This window comes from Rhipicephalus sanguineus, chromosome 9 (assembly GCF_013339695.2).
Source record: "Rhipicephalus sanguineus isolate Rsan-2018 chromosome 9, BIME_Rsan_1.4, whole genome shotgun sequence".
Lineage (NCBI taxonomy): Eukaryota > Metazoa > Arthropoda > Arachnida > Ixodida > Ixodidae > Rhipicephalus > Rhipicephalus sanguineus.
In genome coordinates this window covers 2,799,669-2,821,675 of record NC_051184.2, presented here as the reverse complement: position 1 = coordinate 2,821,675, position 22,007 = coordinate 2,799,669, and the positions used below count along the sequence as shown (strand labels likewise).

The 22,007-nt window shown below is 48.5% G+C and overlaps 1 protein-coding gene across 1 annotated transcript; it reads right to left on the bottom strand.

Moving 5' to 3' along the window:
• Positions 1-3,639: 3,639 nt before the first annotated feature.
• LOC119404449 (doublesex- and mab-3-related transcription factor A2) lies at positions 3,640-21,482 on the bottom strand. The gene is made up of 3 exons (XM_037670946.2): positions 21,227-21,482; positions 17,024-17,432; positions 3,640-4,034 (listed from the first exon to the last, which is right to left on the bottom strand). The coding sequence occupies exons 1-3, from the start codon at positions 21,428-21,430 to the stop codon at positions 3,640-3,642; spliced, it is 1,008 nt and encodes a 335-aa protein (XP_037526874.1). The 5' UTR covers positions 21,431-21,482.
• Positions 21,483-22,007: the final 525 nt, after the last annotated feature.

Here is a 22,007-nt window from a genome sequence, read left to right as displayed (position 1 = left end):
GTTTGTTTGTTTGTTTGTTTGTTTGTTTGTTTGTTTGTTTGTTTGTTTGTTTGTTTGTTTGTTTGTTTGTTTCCGTACAGAGTCACCCAGGAGAGTGACCACACCCCTCCGGTCGCAGCTAGTTGGCCAAAATAATTACCGAACAATCGTGCCGCTCCAAACGCAAAGTTTAAGCGCGGTTATTAAAACATATGTTATATTCTATTTCTTGAACCAATGTGCAGGTCTCACAGGCTACAACACGTTGGCACTTGCATACAAAGCAATATGCCCGCGAGATCACAGAAGTCTGGCTTTTTCCCAGCTTCCGAGTACCGTAAAAATTTGGAAAAAATGTCGACCTGACAAGTTCGGTGGTTGTCGCAGATGCATGTTCAAACACTGAAATCCATGCGACGCGTGGCGGCAGAAATTTCAACTAATCGCATGACTGTTTCTTTGTCTTCATTTGCACGAGAACACTACCTTAAATATTTTCAACGTAAGCACAGTTGGTACATACAGAGTAATAGAAGAGGCATCTACGGAAGAAATACTCCATGATGACTGAGCAGAAGCAAAAGCTGACGACTAAAACAATGACAAAATTCTCAAAATATTGGAAAGCTGACGAAAAGCGGGGAACTCTTTAATTCCACGTCTTGGAAAGCCTACCTGCTCTCCAAGTTCTGATCTCGTTTTTTTTATGCTCTCTTTAAGCCTAATTACAGCTTTATTTAAACTGCCTCTTTGGTAGTTGCCTCTGCAACAGCACTGGCAAGCACGACCCTTAGTAGGCCAGCAATTCTGATTTTAAGAAGCGGTGTGCGCAGCAGGATGCATCGTGCTTATACGATTAGGCCGTGGTAATCAAAGCAAACACGCACTAAATTATCAGCACAGTTTTCTTTACTGGATAACGTCGTTTGGGTATAAGTATGTACAGTATAGTGGGCGTGGACAGAGTGGCATCAGGAACACCAGGCGACGGCGCCCATGAACTTGCACTAAAGAACACACAAGCAGGAACAGCACTGCGCACACTGTGCACATTGGCACAAAAGCCGAGTAAGCCACATTTCGAGAGTTCATTCACAGATTCAGTGTTTCTCTTTGTTTCCTTACGTTCTGAACTTCAAGACTGCAAGAAATAGGTCACGTGCTCCCACATGTTAGGTCTAGTGATTGCACGTGCCCTAGCATGCATACTGTATTCTTCTTCGTCGTCATTATCTTGAATAAAATTTGCTCAGACCATCTGATAATGCGCTTCTATGAAGCATCTAGACCAGTGCATAGACAGCTCGCAAAGTATTTGGTCTTGCATTCTTTGCGCACCATCGCTTCCGTCAACTATCCCTGAATAACCAGCTTGCAGTTGCGCGAAATCAAATATGAACGGAAAGAAGTACATCTGTTAACGAAACACATCGCGAGGCAATCTGTAGACTTTCACTTGGCCGCGTGGCAAGTTTAACGTAAACTGACGAAGTGCCTACTAGAACACTTTAAGCACTCCATAACTTTCATCAATTCAGTTCTGTAGAGGCATAGGTTATGTTCGCTCATTGTATAGGTGATGTCATAACAGTTCGCTGTATTTTGATCAATACTACCAAACCAGCAGCAACTATATGTACTTATGTCAGTGATTTATCTAACAATCACCATCACGTACCTACGCTTTGGCGACAAGTGACACTGTAGGAGTGATGTAAGGACTAACTTTTGTCCATCTCGAATTACTTAAAATTCATCGCTGGTCAACATATTGGAACTCTTTGACTCAGTGTGAGTGGCACGGAATCACGACAAGGTCATCAAGACAATACCCCAAATTATTTGAGCCATGATGTGGCGCCCATAAAGTTTCTATTCCTTTGCTCCTAGTCATACAAGTTCTCTTTGTCACAAGCTGAAAAGGCAGACCGGCTAGCCAGTCGTTGTTAGCATAGACATAGCAACTTCGCCTAGAACACAGGATTCATCTTTCCGGTATTGTAGGCATTGACCTGTATCGCTCTTAATCGGGTCTTGCGCAACGGGCTAGCTATATCCAGGAAATGAGATCTTTGTGTCTAGTTTCCTGGTTATATCTAGTACGTTACCTATAGGCCCTCGTACGAGAGCATTCTGTCAGCTTGCTAGCATGAGCAGGCCACACTCTCACCAAGAGCCTTTGCGATTCGCATTTGGGTCATGTCGCCAGTTGGACACATTAGATGACATCTAATGTACTTCCCCCTAGTGTACTGGTATGGAACTCTGCGCGATACCGGTCAGTCAATTAGGTTTGAACTTCAAGTTACGTTACACTAAACATGAACTCATTCTTGCAAGCGACCGATTTACAATATACGTCATCTACGTATATTCTAGTTTGTTCATTACGCGTCGCCCTCCACTATGTTTCTCCAGCGCCAGCCACAGCTCAAGCCTCCGAAATAATACATGCGCCCTTTTTTATGTCCGAGCGCCAGACCAGGCGGAGGAATAGCGATTATACATCAGCTGCAAGTGTCGAATGTACAGGGATAAACATTATATATAGGACATCGCTCAGATAAATGCGTTATGTTGAAACCTGTACAGAGCAGGCAAACATCTGAGCTGAACGGCCCTCTTTATGACCTATGAAGTAGATCATTCCTGTACCCCTCATAAATACTTCAAATAAAATATCTGCACTAAAGGAAGAGGCCTGCACGTTGCTGTCAGTATCTCCACTATCTCACATTATCTATCAGACCGAGAAGCAACCTTTAACGTTGAATTTTTTCTGCTTCCGCGCAATTTTAGAAACGCTCTAGGAAGAAGTGTCGATGCCTGTACTCAAGGAGGGTGAATTAATCAAGGGCTCGTTTTCTTTGTACGTACAAGCTAATTAAGCCAAAACACAATGAAGCCAAGGAAAGTATGGGGGCGTTATTTGTAGTCTATCTGCAATGTGGTAATTAAAATATAAATGTGAAGAAATTAAAGCGGACAAGAAGAAATCTTGCCACCCGTAGACACTGAACTTTCGACCTGCGGATGATGCGTACGATCCTCTACCAATGGAGCTGCAGTGGCGGTAGCCCTCCCGTCCACTTTGTTCGCTATCTCTGTGCACGCAAACCAGAGAGTCTATACTTTCTTTGACTTCGTTGTCTCTAGGTTTCATTTGTCTGTACCTAAAGCTGTATTCACAAGACGGACCAAATAGCGATTCCGAGCCCGCGGATTGCGTACTATGTCACCCGCTCCCGCGGTCCTCCTTCGGTCCGCGCGGAGCGATTCGCGTAATGACGGTGGCCCAAATCACAGTTGGAATCCCTCGATATAAATACCGAAATCATCCTTGTCGTGTGAACGCTGTCACGCTGTCTGCAGAGCGATCCGAATCCATGTAACATGACCAATTTGACCGCGGTCACGTCCGTCGTGCGAATACAGCTTAAGCGGCACAACATTTAACTCCGTCGATGATGGCTTGCCAGCGGGGACAGTGTACCGAGGATTTACCCCTTAACCTTGGTTTTCGTTTCTTTGCTTCGTTGCGCAACTTTCGAAAAAGTGTCGATGCATGTACCTAAGCGACACAGCTTTCAACTCCGTCGAGGGAGTGCTTGCCAGCAGGAACAGTGTTTCGTAGCGCGCTGCGACCACGCGTGTCCCCCATCATTCGTGCTTGATGCCGGCTTCGGCGCCCAGCGCCCACGCCTGGCTTAGGAGCGGTGCACACTGCGGACACCCCGGCGGGCATGCCGGCAGGAACAGTGGGCAGGCCGGCGTCAGTAGGCAACCCGGCGGAGGCCTCCAGAGCTGGGCGGCGGCAGCGGCCGCTGCGGCCGCCGCAGCGGCGACCGGCGCGCGGAACGCCGAGCGCGTTCCGGGCGTCGAGTGGTGCAGCCGCTCGAAGGCGCGCATCCAGTCGCTGGCGCCAACGCCGCCGCCAGCGCCACCGTCATAGCCGCGCAGCACCTCCTGGAGTAGCCCGGCCGGTTGTCGCTCCGGTGGGGGGAGCGCGATGCGGGATAGCGACGGACCAGGCGACAGTGGGCTGTCGGAGTCGGCTGCACGGAGACAGAGCTTTGAACTAAAATACGCATCTTCGAAAAAAAAAAAGAACAACCACAGTTTAGCCGCAACGGCGAAGCAATGAAACGCGATAGCGAGAAATTGTAGTGTTACACGAAGTAAGGCTAGCAGTTAACTCTTTTGGATCCGATCTCGCGTAACTGTACAAAACGCTGGTGTAAGCGAATACGGTCGCTCCAGGGAGCGAAGGCGGTTTTCGTGCTGTCTGTCGCCTCAACGCGAAGTGGTGAAAGCTCAGCGAGCGAGGCGTCCACGCGCATAGTACAAAAAGTCATGTGACTTCTCGACGTGGAGAGGGTTGAGCGTGTGTGAGGACAGCAGGCGCGGACGCATCTGAACGGATGTTCGTGAGACGATACCGTGGCGCAGCAGACGTCATGGAAAGCTTCCGGAGAGCGGCGCCGGCGGCTTGAAGAGTATTCGCAATGCCCACGGACTATAGGTGGCGCGCCGTGCTTTTCAAGATGGCGCCAGGAGGAGGGTCAACCCGTTTGTTAGCATAGGAACAGATAGGACGTGCGGACGTACGGCCGTGCCACTTTCACCGGATGAAGTCATGAGCCGCGCTGAATTGGATATGAGACTAAAATACTTTCCGAAACCATGGAAAGTGCAAAGTACCCCCCACCTAATTATTTGCTGCGGTGTGAAAGGTTATATTTCAGCTCCGTTACCGTGCATAACGATGCTTTGCGAAATCCTGTGCGTGCTACATAAAATTGCATGAACTAAAATTGACGTATGAGCTGAACGGCACACCGAGGTAGTAGTACGTACCGAGCCTGCCTGACGGATTTGCCGCAGTAGTAGGCCGCCAGCGAGTAGCGTCATCGCTGCAGCACGGGACCGCACGTTTAACGTGGTTATGGTTTGCAAACATAATACGCCGTCGCCATTACTTGCGCAGTCGGGAAATCGGGATTACGTCTTCAACGGAACACGAGCATTTAACATCCCATTCAGTAGCGCTTGTGTCACAGCCATGCCGAGACTCTAGCCGTGTGCAATTCACTTCACTCGCATGTTGCAGATTCGATCAGCCCGATCCAAACATGAATATCGAAAAGAATGCACACGTATGCTTTTCGCAACGTTGAAGAAGTTAGCCGAGAGGCGTAGATTGTGGCCGTGACTGCAGATTCCATCGCTCTAACCATTTCGCTTCGCTGGTCGAGCTCGAGCGTGTTGGCGATGCGGCGCTCCATAATATCCACAATAATTGTGATACATGCAATGCACAAGAGGAACTATGCTTTTATTCTGATCTCGCTCAAGGATATTATACGTTAAATACAATCAAAGTGACTTACGAGCGTGAAAGAACATTAACGCACGAGGGGACGTGAAGTGCAACTCGCTCCTCGTGAGTTCAGCTGATCGTTCATCGTCGCTGTCACAGCTGTCGCTCCCGGTGCTTTCACAGTCTTCAATGTCCAGTGAAAAATCCTCGTCGTCAAGATGGTTTCTTTCAACATCACTGCTGAAAGCAATCCGAAGAAATTCTTCCGCCGAACGACTGCAGCCACCCCGCGTCACCACGTTTACAATTAGAGAGACGTCTGCGCGCGAAGAACATTATGCTCTCGGATCGGTCAACGAGCAAATCGCTTGCAGTGTGCTGCCACCTATCAACAAACGTACAAAAACAAACGGCGCAGCGCTGGCTATGAAACCAACACCAACACACTGGCGAAGGACGGTGTGGAAAGCGTTCGCTCCACGAAAGGCGTGGAGCAGATGCGTCCTCGAATGATTGAAACGTCGCTCGCACGATTAGTAACAGCGCTTTGCTGACAAAGGATAGAGGCCCTATTTTAATGTATCGACAACTTGAGATCGCTGAGTTTTACAAGAGCACATCGCGAGCCCGCGCGACCTCCCGCGTAGTGTTAGGGATTCATGCTCTACAAGAAACACTGACCAATGCTATATGCAAGTAAAACAGGGTGAGATTCAACTGAATATGTCAGACGATAACATTTAACTAACCTACGTGGCTACAGAAAGCCTCGCGAAGCTGATAGTATGCGTACGCTGTGGGCTAGCATTGAAAGCGCGAGTTGCCACGTATTTTCACGAAAACTTCGCGTCTCGCAAGAACGAATCAGATTTCTCATGTCACGGAGGGCCCGGTTTGTTCACTGATGCAGGGAACATGCAAAGTCGTAGTGTTCCTTCCTTGCCAATGCGTTAACACTGAGGTTAGCACAGCCGAACAAGGGAGAGACTGCGTAGTGCTGCCATTTTATCGTCTACTAACCCTCCTCGAGAGGACGCTCCTGAATTCCGCTTGGCGGCACGACAGTATTGCGAATAAAAACGGCGTTCGCGTGGAGACGGCAGCTGGCGGAGCGCGCGCTTATGTGGCGGCGATGGCCTCAGTGTCGTGTGGTAGCGCTGCTGTAGCAGGCTACAGCAGCGCTACCAAACAAGTAAGAACACGGCGAAGTAACAGCACAGCGAGTAAACCGGAGAACCGAAGGAAACAACCAAGCACACTCACGTCGCAGGAAAAAGAGCTAAAAAAATAGGGGACTTTTAGCTTGTACGTATACTTCTTTACGTTACCGTGTTACCGGATACCGGATGGACTCTGCGCATGCGCGAACCATTACTGAACGTAAAGGTTTACGGAACGTAAACTACTCGCCTGTTAGGCTTTACGTTCACGGCCCTATCTCGCAAATCCACCTTCGTTCGTGGCTACTCACGATATCCGCTTCGCGGAGACTCCAGCCGCCGAGTCAAAATAAGCCGAAATGTGAGCGCCACTTACGATCACCTTGTTTCAGCCGGATTACCGAGGCTAGAGCAAGGAGGATACATAGAACTTGCTGGAGTGGAAGCCGCCTATGCGCCCCTACTGGGGAGTGAAGCCGCGCCGAGCGCGCGGCGGCCATCTTGCCAGTGGCAGAAAGGAGCTAAGCGCTGCCGCACGCATTGCTTATTCGCGTTACCAATGAAGTTGCTGGCGTCTGTAAAGCAATGAAATCAAGTAGCTCTGGTCGCAAACATTTATTTCCGACTTGTAAGCAGCCAAGTGACATATATAGAAGTGAATTCACCTGCACAGGCATTAGGTAGAGACGCTTAAATCAGGCGCACGGTGAAAAACATGATGATCCGGTGCCCCACTGGTGATTGAAGGTAATTGCCCTTGACAGAGATGGTCTCACCTTAAATTTTGATCCATTCTCGGTTTCATTCCTTCGTCATGTGGCGTATGCTTACTTTTACGTATTCTTCAGCGATTTGCTTGCACAAATTGTAAACGTTCAAGCGGGTCGAAGTCAAGGATGTGCTGCTCCAGTTTATGGAACCACTTTTTCTCGGAGGAAGCTACCAGGTCTTCCATGATGAGGTGTTTTGCCCTTCTTCATCGTTATGATGACATCCCATTCAGCCTGTAGCCACCAGCCCTATCTCTACTTCTTCACACATGCGAGTGACGTCTTGCGACGGTGAAATAATTCCACCTCTGCTCTTCCGTTTAATTAAAGGTGCAACCCACCTGAGTGCAGGGCTGTGATGCACTAATCACATGTATTTGTTGTACGAACTTTTCGAGCATTGAAGCCTGCTATGTATGGCACCACGAAACCGACAAAAGCAGAGAGGCTTTCGGGTCAGTATCGGCCTGCAGGGCTGATGATCTGCGCATGTCAATGAGCGTGCTTTTTGCATCTGCTATGGCAGCAGTACATCAGTAGTGGCTGCATTCAAGATTCAAGATGTACTTCAGCTGATCCTGGCCGACAACTTCGTCATAGTAATATTTCAGTGCTTGCCATATCGTATGAAAATCCCAACAAATCCAGTTTTTTTTTTTTTTCAGTTCTTCTGTCATTGCACTTCCTGCCGGATCTCTCAGCCCATTTACGTATGCTCGGGTCTCAGAAAAAAACGGCTTCTATCAAGCAGTCAAAGCAATCCGGCGCGAAGTGCACGGAGCATATATATGATCTTCGTCTTTCGCATTCCACTTTACAGGGTGAACGGCCCTCTCCCGCAGGCTCCGCACTGTGGGATCTTTAGGAAAACTGCCAAAACTATCACGGCTATTATTTGTTGCACGCTCATACCGCGTTCGCGTGAGTTAGCAATCCTCAGTAACGCGCGCGGAATGGCTCAATAGAAGACGTTTTCGCGTACTTACGGGCAGAATGTGAGGCCACAACCTTTCTTCAGCCTGTTTGCACATCCATAAGCGACACAAGAGGCCACCATCGTCAAACCGTTGGTGTTTACATGCCCACAGCGTCAAATAACGCACGCAAGCCGCAGCGCGCGACGGCGTGGAGCGCGCTCAGTTCTGCATCTGGCAAGATGGCGACGGCCGGCTTCACTCGACGAACGGCCCCTCCACTCCAGCAAGTTCTATGTATCCTCCTTGGGCTAGAGCGACCTAGAATACCGAATCCGCAAACGTGAGAGGCCTAAAGACGCTGACAGGCTGGATAGGTGGCGCCATCTAGCGGGGCAAAGGCGTACCAGGCAAGCACAAAATTATTGCAGGAACATCGGGCCTTCTACTTCCAATGTAAATGCCTTGACGCGGCATAATTACGAATGAGTTGCCTTTTTAATCATTTTTCCCCTCAAGAACACTAAGCGAAAACAAACGTGTCCATGATTGTGGGTGAACGAAGCGTCACAAGATGCCGACACCATCGACCGGTAACCCGGTACTGCTACACCCCTTCGCTTATACCAGGATACTGCACACGCTATAAAACCTCTGTTATGATTTTGCCGCAGCGTAATTCAATATTATCCAAATTAAATGTAGTTTAAATGCTGTTATCATCGCCATTTAGTGGTTTGCGCAAACGTAAAGGTTTGCGTACGTACGTAAAGGTTTACGTTTGGGGAGCTAAAAAACTTTACTGAAACTTCCGGTAAAACGGTGATCCGGTAACACGGTAACGTAAAGAAGTATACACGTTCAAGCTAAAACTCCCTAATAGCGGAGAGCCGTCGAAGCAACAACGCGAGTACATACAGTGAAAGAAGGACCGTGAAAAAGCTGAGAATGCGTCGGAAGTACAGTGTATCGGAAGACCATGAGTCCACCGAAGGACGTCACTAGACAGTTATAGTTTAGCGTTAGCGTGATAGCGGGGGTTAAGGGAATAGCGTTACCGTGCCGCAAACGTTCGTTGCCGACAGCGAGTTTTAGTTTAGCGGGATAACGTTTACGGGATGGTTTACGTGCCCAAGCTGGGACGGTGGCGCCACCTGGAGGAGGGTGAATACGTTAAAAAAAGTGAAAAGAAAAAACCGAGAATTCTCGCCTGTATCCCCGCACGCAGCATTATTACTCCTCTTTTTGGTAAAAATAAAAGTAAATAAATATGAACTAAGCACCAAAAGCGAAAATTTTCATGTTGCAGACTTATTTGCACCGATCTTCTGGATAGGCCTAGGGACGTTCGAAATGGGAAGCGATCTCAAAAACTACGCTAAGTTATCCGTAATACCGTGTCGTCGAAGCTACCTGAAGGCAAGCGAAGCCATTTCGCACAGTCGTTTGCTACGAAAGAAGTGGATCCGTCCACATCAACGCTAAATTCAGTTCGAAGCGGGCGTCGAAAACCGCCGCCATATTTACGTACACTACGTTAACCACGCAAACACGCTAACGCTAAATCTGAAAAATAGCGTGCGTACGGTAAACGCTACGGGTCGTTTACGGTACTGCGCATGCGCACTTCGATCCCGCTATTCCGGTAAGCCCGCTATTCCGTTAAACCCGCTAAACTATAACTGTCTACTGTCTGCAGTCGCTCACGGCGGAGAAACGAGCGTAGAAATGTGAATACGGCTTCGCTGTAATCAGTCCCCATATAAAAGTTGCGGCCCCACGATTTTTATTAAGCGAAGCATTTCTTGGCGAAACAAAAGCAATTTCGGCACATCTATCTATCTATCTATCTATCTATCTATCTATCTATCTATCTATCTATCTATCTATCTATCTATCTATCTATCTATCTATCTATCTATCTATCTATCTACGTCTTCGTGCTCTCGCAGTCCCGTTTCATCGGCTTGACACATACCAAAACAGGCATTGCATGACGGTATGACGTGTGTAAGACAAACAAAAATTATATGCCATAACATGAATAGCATGACACACATGTCACGTACGCCAAGACAAACATAACAAGCCGCCATCGTGATGACATGCTGTTCGTTTCAGAAGCTTGCTATATACTAAATTGGGCATCAAATGACGTGCCTGTATAACACAGTGACATGATGCAAACGTTGTGAAGCCATCATGGTCTTTTCATTAGCATGGCGTATAACAGAATGTACATGCATGCATGACAAACATGAGTTAGTGAATGACATGTAATCACATTAATGACATGAATTGTCTCAAAGTCAAGCAATGCGTCGTACGAAACTCCTCGCTGAGTGCTTCGCATAACATAAATTCACAGTACGTGGGATCGACGGGATTCTTTTTTTCTATTCGCAGCGAAAACAAGCACGGAACGTTACTCCCCCCGTATGTAAATATAGCTAGGACCGAATTACCGCTTTCACGTGTATGTGTGCCTCATTTGGTGTCGATGTCAATCAAGAGAATTTTACATCTCCCTACACTGCTTTACGCCGAAAATGTTTATGCCTCATTTGTTATCATAAAATTTACCTTATAATCCAGTTTCGAGAGACAATCATTTCTTTACGCCATGTGACTAGCATTGCAATGTAACTCTGCTGACCTGTACTATGTGTTTGTGTGCAGCCTCTTTAGCGCCAAAATGTAGTGCAGAATGCAAGCTTGTAGCGTACTGATCGTTGCCATTACTGACACCGCGAAATTCAATGCCGTCTTGCAATACTTCTTTTGGATTCTATTGCTGCCTATTTCGTGTATATTATTTCGCTCCTTTCTGCAAAGCCTTGGGGCCGTGAAAAAGAATTAGAATGAATGAATTTAACTAATTAACCTGCTTATGTAAGTAGTGCTCTAACCTTACTGCAAGTCCTTACTTCAAATTCTCATTGAGATAGAGCAAAACTACGTCGTCATAACCAATCTTTCGAGGCGTGAAAGTATTCGGCTATTCTTAGCTAAGCCGACAGTTCGTCAAATAGAAATTTCTTTTAACTATAAAACAATCAAGCCAGCTGCACGCCGTGAAAACCGTGACACAGCGAAGGTGTAAGCGCACGAGTGTATGTGGCCAAACATCATCGTCGTCATCTCGAGCTTCATCATCATTTAACATCATCGTCATTTATTTCTTTATTCACTACCCCCACTGGTCACGTGACCTAAATGACGCTTACTACTACTACTAGTACTACCACTACTACTAATACTACCACCACCACGACTACTACTACTACTACTATACTACTACTACTACTACTACTACTACTACTGCTGCTGCTGCTGCTGCTGCTGCTGCTGCTGCTGCTGCTGCTGCTGCTGCTGCTGCTGCTGCTGCTACTGCTACGACGACGGTACAGAGTAAACTAAGACAACTTCCTTGTAAAAAAAAAGGAGTTGTAAGAGAGCTTTCTTGATGAAGTTATAGCTCGAAGAGGACGAGATAGCCCGAAGGCCGACGAAGCCATAGCGAAGAACAAAGCAGTGCCTCCAGAGCGCACCGTTCCGCAATAGCGAAAAAGGAAACGTGCTTTCGCAACGTAGGTGCGAACAACACGGACGGTAATGAAAACAAAAGAACGAGGGAACGCTGAGTGAAAGAAGGTTTTTGGCCACGGAAGGCAGCACAAGTGACGCAGTCTTCGGCATGGAAGCTAAAGAGAACCACCCAACCGTCCGCATTACAGTTTCTGCGGGCAACTTCATCGACGAGACGACGACGACGCGTCGTGCGTACGTATAAGCAACACCGCGGCGGCGGTGTCGGCGGAGTACGTCTCCTCGGAGTGGTGCGCGGCATGATAAATACGCCCCCGCACCCATTCCCGCCTGTCAGCCTCATTTCCGCTCATGTCTACACACACACGCGCGTTACTCGGCACAAACATGCAACGCTCATTGTGATGTACGTTTCGTATAGGCTGGTAAAGCAACCCGACGATGCCAGGGCGTTGTGTATGTATGACGTACGGAGCCTTCGTCTAGATCCTCATGGCTGCGCCTCCTTCTCCTTTTCTCTCTATCTATTTCAAGATAGATAGATAGATAGATAGATAGATAGATAGATAGATAGATAGATAGATAGATAGATAGATAGATAGATAGATAGATAGATAGATAGATAGATAGATAGATAGATAGATAGATAGATAGATAGATAGATAGATAGATAGATAGATAGATAGATAGATAGATAGGACGGACGGACGGTCAGGACGCGACGACGACGGACACAGACAGACAGACTATCGACAGATACAGACAGACAGACAGACAGCTAGACAGAAGACAGATAGATACAGATAGATAGATAGATAGATAAGATAGATAGATAGATAGATAGATAGATAGATGATAGATAGATAGATAGATAGATAGATAGATAGATAGAATAGATAGATAGATAGATAGATAGATAGATAGATAGATAGATAGATAGATAGATAGATAGATAGATAGATAGATAGATAGATAGATAGATGTGTGAGCCCTCCGCCTCACTCGCTTCGGGCATATTTGCGCCGCACTTCACCTCCTTTCCGCCGTTCGATATGCATACATATATCCATAAAATACACACACACAGGCGCGCGAGACACACACATATGCAGCGCACATTTCTTCTCTGGTGCGTGCGCGCGTTTCCATCGCTCGAAGGCAACCTTGGTGGCGTGTGTACGATACCGAAGGGAGTCCCTTCTGAATATCCGCGGATCCATCCCCTTATTTCGATTCCACACATCCCCCACTTGGTCTCGCTTCATCTCTCGGCATGCGGTCGGCGTTTCGAGTGGCTTCCCCGCGTAACCCGGTTAGCATCGAGCGGTTGTACCCCGCTTTTCGTGGATGGATGTCGGGTTGCCACCACCGACGAAGGATATGTCGGCAGCGGCGGCAGCGGTGGTGGTGGAAGCGCAATCTGCCGCCGCTAGGTGCCGCTGGCTGTGGCTTCGTAACTGAATTTGCTGCTCCGTGTCGGCCCTTCGTGAACGCCGGAGCTTTAACACCTCCCCCCCCCCCTCCCCCCTCCTCGCAACCACCATACCCCTCCTGCCACAAGCGGTGGATCGAAGATCCCCCTCGCTACCGTTTTCCGCGCTCGGATATGTGTGACAGCGACTCGATACGCGGCTGACAGCTGGTTGGCTGTGTGCTTGTAGCTTGCTGGAGACAGCCGATGAAAAAGAGTTCCCTGCGGTAGATGGGCTGCGACAGTGTCTTGCGTGTGTTCTGAATGGTCTCCTGTTTATGTCGTAGACATTAGCTCATCTCCATGTTGTCTTTTCTTGGGGGAGGGGGGGGGGGCATGCTAGGATTTTTCGACCATCAAAACAACTACAGTCAAAGTCATAATTCCAGTAGTGATGAAGACCGAAATAAGGAGATTTGTTCGAGGGGCTCGTTTCCTTGTTAGACACAACTGCATGAATCCAACGGGCATTTAAGCCAAGGAATGCATTGGGGACATTGTTGTTTTTAACTGCAGTGTAATGACTATGACCTAAACGGAAAAAAAATTAAAGTAGACGAAAAAATACTCTGTCCGCCGGTAGGCACCGAACCCACAACCTTCAAATTACGCATGATGAGTGATGAAGCTCGCTGCAGTTCTTTCATGTTGCGTTTCTGAAGCACACCTTCTGTATGTGCGATCGCATCCATGTATATACAGTTCCGTATTTGTTAAAGCGTCAATAAATTCTTTGTCATCACCTGGCAACTATACATAACACCTACGCAGTCTGTGTGCTGCGCCGGCGGTCTCGGAGGTTGATGGCCAGTTCCTATATATGAATTCTGGATGCCCTTACCAAAAAAAAAAAAACTGAGATTTTCAAACAGCTAATAGCACGCATCTCGCACGCGCTTTCAACACAAACCGGAACTAGCAACTACCGCATGGGTTATAGTTTAATGCACTGAGGTTTGACACGGCGACATCTTGACACTAAAATAAGCTTTGATACCCATGAATTACTTACAGTATCTAAGCGTAAGCTTGTTCACGCTGTTACATTAACAGCGAACTTTGTCCTCTACGAGCAAAAAAAGAAGAAAGAACAAACAGCGCCGAAACACAGCGCGAAGAAAGGACACAGACCACGGCGCTGCTCATCTACTTGCATGTTTCCTCTGACGTTGTCCGTTTTTCCCTGGGAGGGTTTCAACGCGATAAAAGGAAAAAGTTACATATCGCCCCATAGCATTCGCCGCATTCTTCAAGCACAAATTTCCGATCCCACAGTTCGGCTGCGAAGCTCCGCGGGGAACGCGTCCGTCGAACTGCCCCGTCCCGCTGACCCGCCGGCAGCCTCCTTTGACATGCCCAGCCTCTAAAGAGTGCCCCGGCGATTTGCTTCAAGAGCGCTCCAATATGTTTCCTTCGAACACTCGAAACCATCTCCCCTCCCCTTCCCCACCACGCCAGCCACCGCCGTTGGACCTCAAGACGTCAACGTCCGGTCTAGGGATACAAAACAAAACTAAACAGAGAGAGAAAACAAAAGACGTATCGGCGGAGCAGTCCGCACCCAAGTGTCGAAAGAAAGGGCGTTTCAGGTAACACCGGAACCGACTCGCGAAGCGAGCGCCGTCTAGCGGGAAGGAAGCGAATGAGCGAAGAGAGGCGCCCCGCGAAAGCCGAACCCCCCACGAGAGCTGGCTAGCTCGAATATATCCCGCACGACGTATACACACGCTAAGCCTCGTCTGTACACGCTTCTTTCGCGGCTGCGGCAGGCTTTCGGTTCGCGTCAAGGGGTGGAGGGGCTATAGCTTTAGCGCAAGAAGTAGCTCGTGTCTCTGTGTGTGTGCGCGCGATAGTCGGCGGCAGGCGAGCGAGAGGACCGAGCCGAAGCAGCAGCAGCGATCCGCTTGCTTGCTTGCTTGCGCGTGCGCATACGTGCCAGACGCATAGATATACACACCGACGTTCTAGACCGACTACCGACCGAAGCAAGACGAGAGAAGAGACCACCCTGGCAGTGTTTGCAGGCGCTCAAACATGGCGGCTGAAAGCAGCGCAAACAGCGGCGTCCCTTAATGGGCTCCCTTCCGGAGGGAGGGAAAGAGGGAGAGAGGAGAGGAATAGGATGGAGAGGAGGGAAAGGAGGAACGTTAAAAAAAGATAGACACACCCGGGCGTATAGACATTCTCAACTGCTTGCAAACGATGACCCAAAGGCATGCGCGGCTTTGTGGGACTATATGGCAGCTTCGTACGAAAGGTCTCCGTACTTTGTATGAGTATACAGAATACGGTTTCGAAGCTAAAGCAACGCATGCGGCTACCCCACTGTGTCCAATGCGACCGTGGTTCCGTAGACAATGAGAAACGGTTCCCTAAGATCCACTGTCACCCAAACAAGTCGCTGCGGCTTCGCATTATGCATTGGCACGTATACGCTCTGTGCCGCCACAATGACGCGTGATGGTCAACTGACTCTGAGGTCAAATAAACCGCTGCGACGTCCTTATCTATCTTAGAAGCGGGCTGTCGTAAATCTTTTGTTTTCGCACCACACAAAACCCCTGCAGAGGAATTGCGATGCATAAGCGTGTCATACGTTACACGACTGCCGTACGCAAGCATCCATGGTTTCCAAGTAATGATGTGATTAGAAAAACTGTTCACAGGGGCATGGTAGCCTGTGATCTGGCGTTCTCAACAATGCACCATTGTTCTCGCTCGCCCTCCCTCGTTCTTTTTGATGGCAAGCGATGGCCAGTTGACCACACCCGCAAAATTAGATTTCCTTTGTGTAATTGGTGCATGACAGCTTATAGACCCTGTATAGATCGATCACGTGCAGTTGGTTTGCGAGACTATCAACGTGCAAAACCACAGCAAGCACAGTTCTATCTTTGAGGTATGGTCGCGCTCGCGCGATTTCTGCGGATATATATAATATCATTTTCAGACATTAAGAAACCCCGAGGCGTATATTTACGAATAAGGTTGATTATTTCTAGCTGGTTGGTTATGAACATGTGATAAAATACTTTTTTTTTTCTTATTGAGCCGAAAAAGCAGGCCTAGCTCAAGGTCTCGCGGCGGATGCCTATGCCGGGACTGAGTCCCGGCCTGAATCCACTTCGCTGGAGTTTAAATGGAATTCTTTAATGCATTCATTCTTTCAGATAGCGCTTTTGGATGGTACGATAGCACCTCGATGAATGTGGAGAGTGCAACTATTTCCTCATAGATACAGCAAAAACTGGCTTTCCTCGCAGAAACACAGAGGTGGCGATGCAAGAGCGTACGGCGAGTGTCCATGTCGACGCTGCTTTCTCGACATTCGTGGGAACTCAACGCATACGAAAACACTGCGCTTTTCGACGTCTCTGATGACACAGACTCCCAATCAAATCACTGCCTTTTTTTAATGAGAAGACAACAACCACGTCATTACACTTCCACACAATCTGACATATTCGCATCCACGGCAAAGATGTTGCGTAATCGCAACCGAATAAAGTTTCCGATGTAATAAAGGCAAGAAAGCGAAAGAATGGAGCAAACTGCAGACAGGTTGACCAGAAGAGAAGCATTCCGTTTGCTACCCTCTATGAATACCCTACGGAATGCATAGCAGAAAAATGAGACAGACGCGCGAAAACAAGAGGTGGTCTCGGTTAGGTCACTTAAATAACAAAAAAGATTTATGTATTCCTTTGACCGATTTCTGGTAAAAAATATACAAGAGACAGGAAAGGCAGCTGGGTAGAGCAGACGTGCGTCAGGTTTGCTACCCTGAACAGCGTTTTCAAGGCAACGTTCAATAGGATTACAATGGGACTCGGAAGAACGTCCACGGCCGTGTCTCTGACCTGCCTGTACGTCCTCCGCTTCCGGCCGCAGCGAGGGTTGCGCCGACGGTGGCGCCACCGCGGCAGCCGGCTGAGACAGTGGTCGTGCCGGAGGCTGTCCCGGTGACAGTGGGGGAGACGACGAGCGGTCTTCCTCGTCGTCCCTACGCATCTGGTCTTGCTGCCTGTGTTGCCTCTGCTGCTGTTGCTGCTGCTGTTGTAGAGCCCTGGCGGCCTCGCGGGCCGCCCTCTTAGCCGCCGCTTCTTTGGCTCGGGCTCCCGAGCCCCTGGCTTGCGCCATTGCCTTGGCGGCCAGGGGCAGTCCGAAGATGGGTCCCGGGGGCAGGAAGGGTAGAGAACGTCCGGTGGCCACGGCACGCAGACCCATGGCGATGGCGTCTTCGGCGGCCTGCTGACGCTTCAGGGCCACCTGCGCCCATAGAAGGATGGTTCGATGTACAGTTGGCTTCAAAAGTTTTCAAACAAAGGATACTTTCATAATGCTTCTCGTTTAAATCGCGCGTTTAATTTATGGCGCTATAATTGGCGCATCCTGTTGACACGAGCACTGCGAAAGAAAATCAGCAGCTGATGTGCCGCAGCACCGACTCAGCAGTTCTGAAAGTAATTATGAACTCCTCTGATAGTTAGCGATTAGGCGTCATCTTTCAATTATCCTACGATTAGACTGCGACGCGCCCGCCACTTGGAAGGTTTCCTCGGTGTCCTCAGTCAGCTGATCGACGCGCCAAATCAGTATTTCTGGAAACGAGTGAGGTAGAGTCGGCGAGAAATGTTCATAGGCCCCTAGGTCTGAGAAACATTGAACTTCCAAGTAATTTCTGACTGTATTCGGTCTAACTGCACAGTGCATGTTGTTAGCGTTACAACAGGCTGAAAATCTGAATTCAACGCTACCTCCCGAAGCAGCGGGAATATTTAGCTTGTCCTCCTGTTCCGTGGCCTCTAAACTTTTGAAGGTGACTGTACGTGCAAAATTACGCTCTAAAAAAAGAGAGGGTGGGTGGGGGGGCGTATTGGGGCGTCTTTCTGTCGCTCAACAATAATCGTCATCTATCTCTCGTGCCTCTCCTTACATTATCGCCTAGTATACTCTAAATCCTGTCCTGCTTAAAGTTCTAGATGTAGCAAGGAAACAACTGTTTTCGTCCTAGTGTCCTGGCTATATCCAGCACTTTACCCGGGACATGATTAAGAATGTACGTTCGGGTCACGAACGGCGTATATACGCATCAGCGTGACCAGGGACGTAGCCAGGGGGTTTGGGGGGTTGAACACCCCCCCTGAAATTTTTCTATTTACTTGTGCATGTATCCACGCACACATACAAACGCACGCACGAACATACAAAAAGGATGGTTGAACCCTCCCCCGCACCCCGAAAAAAATTTCTGGCTACGCTTCTGAGCATGACGTACGGCATTCTGTACAGGAATGCAGCGAGCCCAAAATTTTAAAGAAAGGAAAATGCAAGCAAGCCAGGTGATTACAGCTGCGGAGCAAAAAGGTTCCCCAAAGGGTGCAAACGGCTTTTAGAGTGTGCTTCACCGTGTTATTCATGTGGTTGAACACACCAAAGCAACGACGAGGTAACAAGAGACAACATTGTGAAAGGCTCCGGATTAACACTTACAAACGTGTATGTGAATCAATGCGGATGTAGATTCGGTTTGTTCCGAAACATAAAGGTGTGTGCCTTGAACCAACCTGTAACGCTGAAATGGACGCAGCCTGTGCAAACGACCATCGAAAAAAAATGAAGCAATGCATGACCTAGTATACAGCCAAACACATTTCTGCGTGCCAGCCTAATTTATCGTAGTCGGGTTAAAATGTACTGTGGTTTTAACTTCACCGGGCAATAGACCCTCTTCATAATTGTAAAGCTAGGTTTCGTGCGATGCAGTAAGCACAACTAATGGCAACTAGTCACTTTTGAAAACAGCGTGCCCAAGCGCAGTTTGATTGCGCTATCACGCGTATTTGTATAGGCTCAGCTGTCTTGACATAAGCACGCATAATAGCCAAGCCCCAGCACGTGTAACTAGGACCTCGTCTCCACTTGAAGGACAACGGGTGCTTTCATTAGTTGGGCGAATATGGTGCGCAGGGAAGCGCACTTGCGCAGTATGAAAAGGGTCTATTGCTTCGATTGAAAAATTACAGTCGCAGCGAAGAGGGGAACCTTGACAATGTCCGTCGCTATTGACGAGTGATGTCGCATATACCGCGCAAAAGTGACTGACTATGGCGTTGTGTATGTGGTCCCTCACTCCCTTTACAACAACTCCAAAACTCTCCTATTCCTTTCACCAGTGTAAGGTAGCATACCGGTTGTCTTGAACTGCATGGTTAAACTCTGTGCCTATCGAATTTCTAGTTTCCTTCCTTTCTTTTGCAATTCAATATCTTCCGCTGCGGTGGCAAAGTGGTTACGGTGCTTGGTTGCTGACTCGAAGGTCGCGGGTTTGGTCCCCGCCGCGGCGGTCGCATTTCGATGAAGGCGAAATGATAGAGGCCCCGTCTACTGTGCGATGTCAGGGCACGTTAAATAACACCACATTGTCAAGATTTACGGAGCCCTCAACTACGGCGTGGGCCCTCGTAATCATATCGTGGTTTTGGGACCAAAAAACCCCATATTTTATTATTAAGAGCGCAGCTGTTTAGCAAATCGTTCCATGTTCACCCCGTACCAAGAAACTATCATCAATAAACGGGTATGCGCCACAGAGATTGGATAAATCCCACTACACACGATTTCCATTAAAAAGGAAGAAGGCAACAGTTAGCTCAACAAATGGCTGTGAAGCGACGGCGGCGAGCCGAACACCCCGAGTACGTACAACGAGAGAATACTATAAGGAATGGGAAAGGCAACGGCGGCTGCGAGAAGACCCCGAAGCGATGGGAGGCCTACGCCAACGACGACGTGCCCGTGTCGTGTCTGTGACTGTCCGTGGTTTAACTCGAACCCCTCTGCGCTGAGAATCAACGTGGAAACAACCTAGCATCACGTAGCTGAAGCTTGGCAACTACCTAGAAGCAACCTAGAAGCAACCTAGAAGCAACCTAGAAGCAACCTAGAAGTAAGCTAGAAGCAACCTAGAAACAACCTGCATCACCTATAGGTAACATGGCTGTCCAAGTTCAAGCAAAAGTTCAACATCGCTACAGCCAAGTTCCAGTCAAGTTCAAGCAAAAGTCCTGCCTAGATACAGCAATAAATAAGCATTTCGCTGTGCATCGAGCATTGCGCGGCTTAGTGCAAGCTTTGAGCCATTTTTTATCAATTTCCCCAGCGCAAGTTAAAATACCAGTTGTTTTCAGCAGGTTAAACTTCATGCCTTCCGTCTCTGTGTTGTTTCCTTCCTTCCTTCCGTCTTTTCATACCTTGCCTGTCATCAGAGCGATTCACTCGTGAACCGCCGCACGTGTGACGGTTCACGGGTGAATGTTGGCAAGGGTCATTTCTTTCTATCCTGCCGCCGGTTCACGACACTGAGGAAACCAATAACAGTACCACCTCTTCGCAAGCTGGCCCTCGAAGTATCCTTCCCCCTCCACTGTTCCCCAGTGCGGGGTAGCTTACCGGGCTCAGCCTTGGTTAACCTTCCTGCCTTTCTTTTATTCTTATTCTCTCTCTCTCTCTCCGGTTATTCTTTCTTTTGGGGACACTACTCTTGGATACAGTCACAAGGATGTCTTCTTCGCCATTGAGGAATTCATCAGTGAGACTAAAAAATATCCAGCTAAGTTCTGCCTGCTTTAAGTATATCATTAGCAATAATTGGCACTTCAAATCAATATATTAATTAACTGTAGCTTCTACGAATACACTACGGAAATATTGGAAAAATTCACCCGCTACTCGGCCTGCATTGAGTATGAGCCTGCATTGGGTACGAGCCATCCTCAGAGGAAAACAACAACAAAACTGGTGTTCTGACTGGCGCCATGTCTCCTTCGTCATTGCAGGTTTTGGCACCCACTGACATTGACATTGACACCCTAGTCCCTTGTCACATTGACATTGACATTGACATTGGCATTGACACCCTTGTCCCTTGTCACAATGACATTGACATTGGCATTGACACCCTTGTCCCTTGTCACATTGACATTGACATTGGCATTGACACCCTTGTCCAGCATATCTCCTTCGTCACCCTAAATTCACAGGCGTGCACGGTGAGGGCTTGCCTGTGCGGCCATGATGCGCTGTCTCTCGGCGATGAGGTTGCACTTTGCGCATGCGCAGTCCTTGAACCGGCACTGTCGCTTGTGGCCCTTGAGCCACGAAATGACGCCGTGGTTGCGGCAGCGAGCGCACTTGGGCCTCCTGGCGGCCGAGGACGAAGAAGAAGAAGCGGGGGGACTCGACGCACCGCCGCCGCCGCCGCTCATCGCTCCAGGAGCGCGGAATGACGTCACCGCTTATCCTGCTGCGTCCATTGTGCGCGCACTGTAATGAAAAAAAAAAAGAGATGGTTGATCCCTCTGTCATAGGAATCGGTAATAACACGAAAGTGAAACGTGTCGCCACAGAAGTAGTGGATTGTTTATAGTGCATTGGTATATGAGAGCTCGTACAATGTCTGCTGCTTGGCAGATGTAGCACCGCTTGATGCGGACGCACTCACGTTGACGCCTATAGTGGCTCATCTCCGTACTGACGACTAACGCCCATGATCATGATTTAACCCTTGCGGTAGCTGAAGTTCTTAACACGTACGCGGACACCACGTATGGTGAATCCCGCTCGAAGATCGCATCAACAAACACATAATAAACACTGATACTCGATGTGCACACCTTCAAAGCGTAGTGAAACGCGAAGAGAAAGGCTACGCGCGTTGTGTCTTCCCTCTAGCCTGGCAGTTAATTCTCACAGGGCGAGCGGGGAACGTGGTGCGACAGCCAGGCGAGCGTCGGAGAGCTATTTTTCGAAATAAATGGACGCTATAAGCGACGCTTGGGCTGA

Bases quoted from the DNA above. Each gene is read 5' to 3' on its own strand.
- LOC119404449 (XM_037670946.2), bottom strand. From the start codon at position 21,430: ATGAGCGGCGGCGGCGGCGGTGCGTCGAGTCCCCCCGCTTCTTCTTCT. The intron at 17,433-21,226 runs GCAAGCCCTCAC...CTATGGGCGCAG, and splicing joins AGCGCATCATGGCCGCACAG to GTGGCCCTGAAGCGTCAGCA. The intron at 4,035-17,023 runs GTCAGAGACACG...GTCTCCGTGCAG, and splicing joins AGCGGAGGACGTACAGGCAG to CCGACTCCGACAGCCCACTG.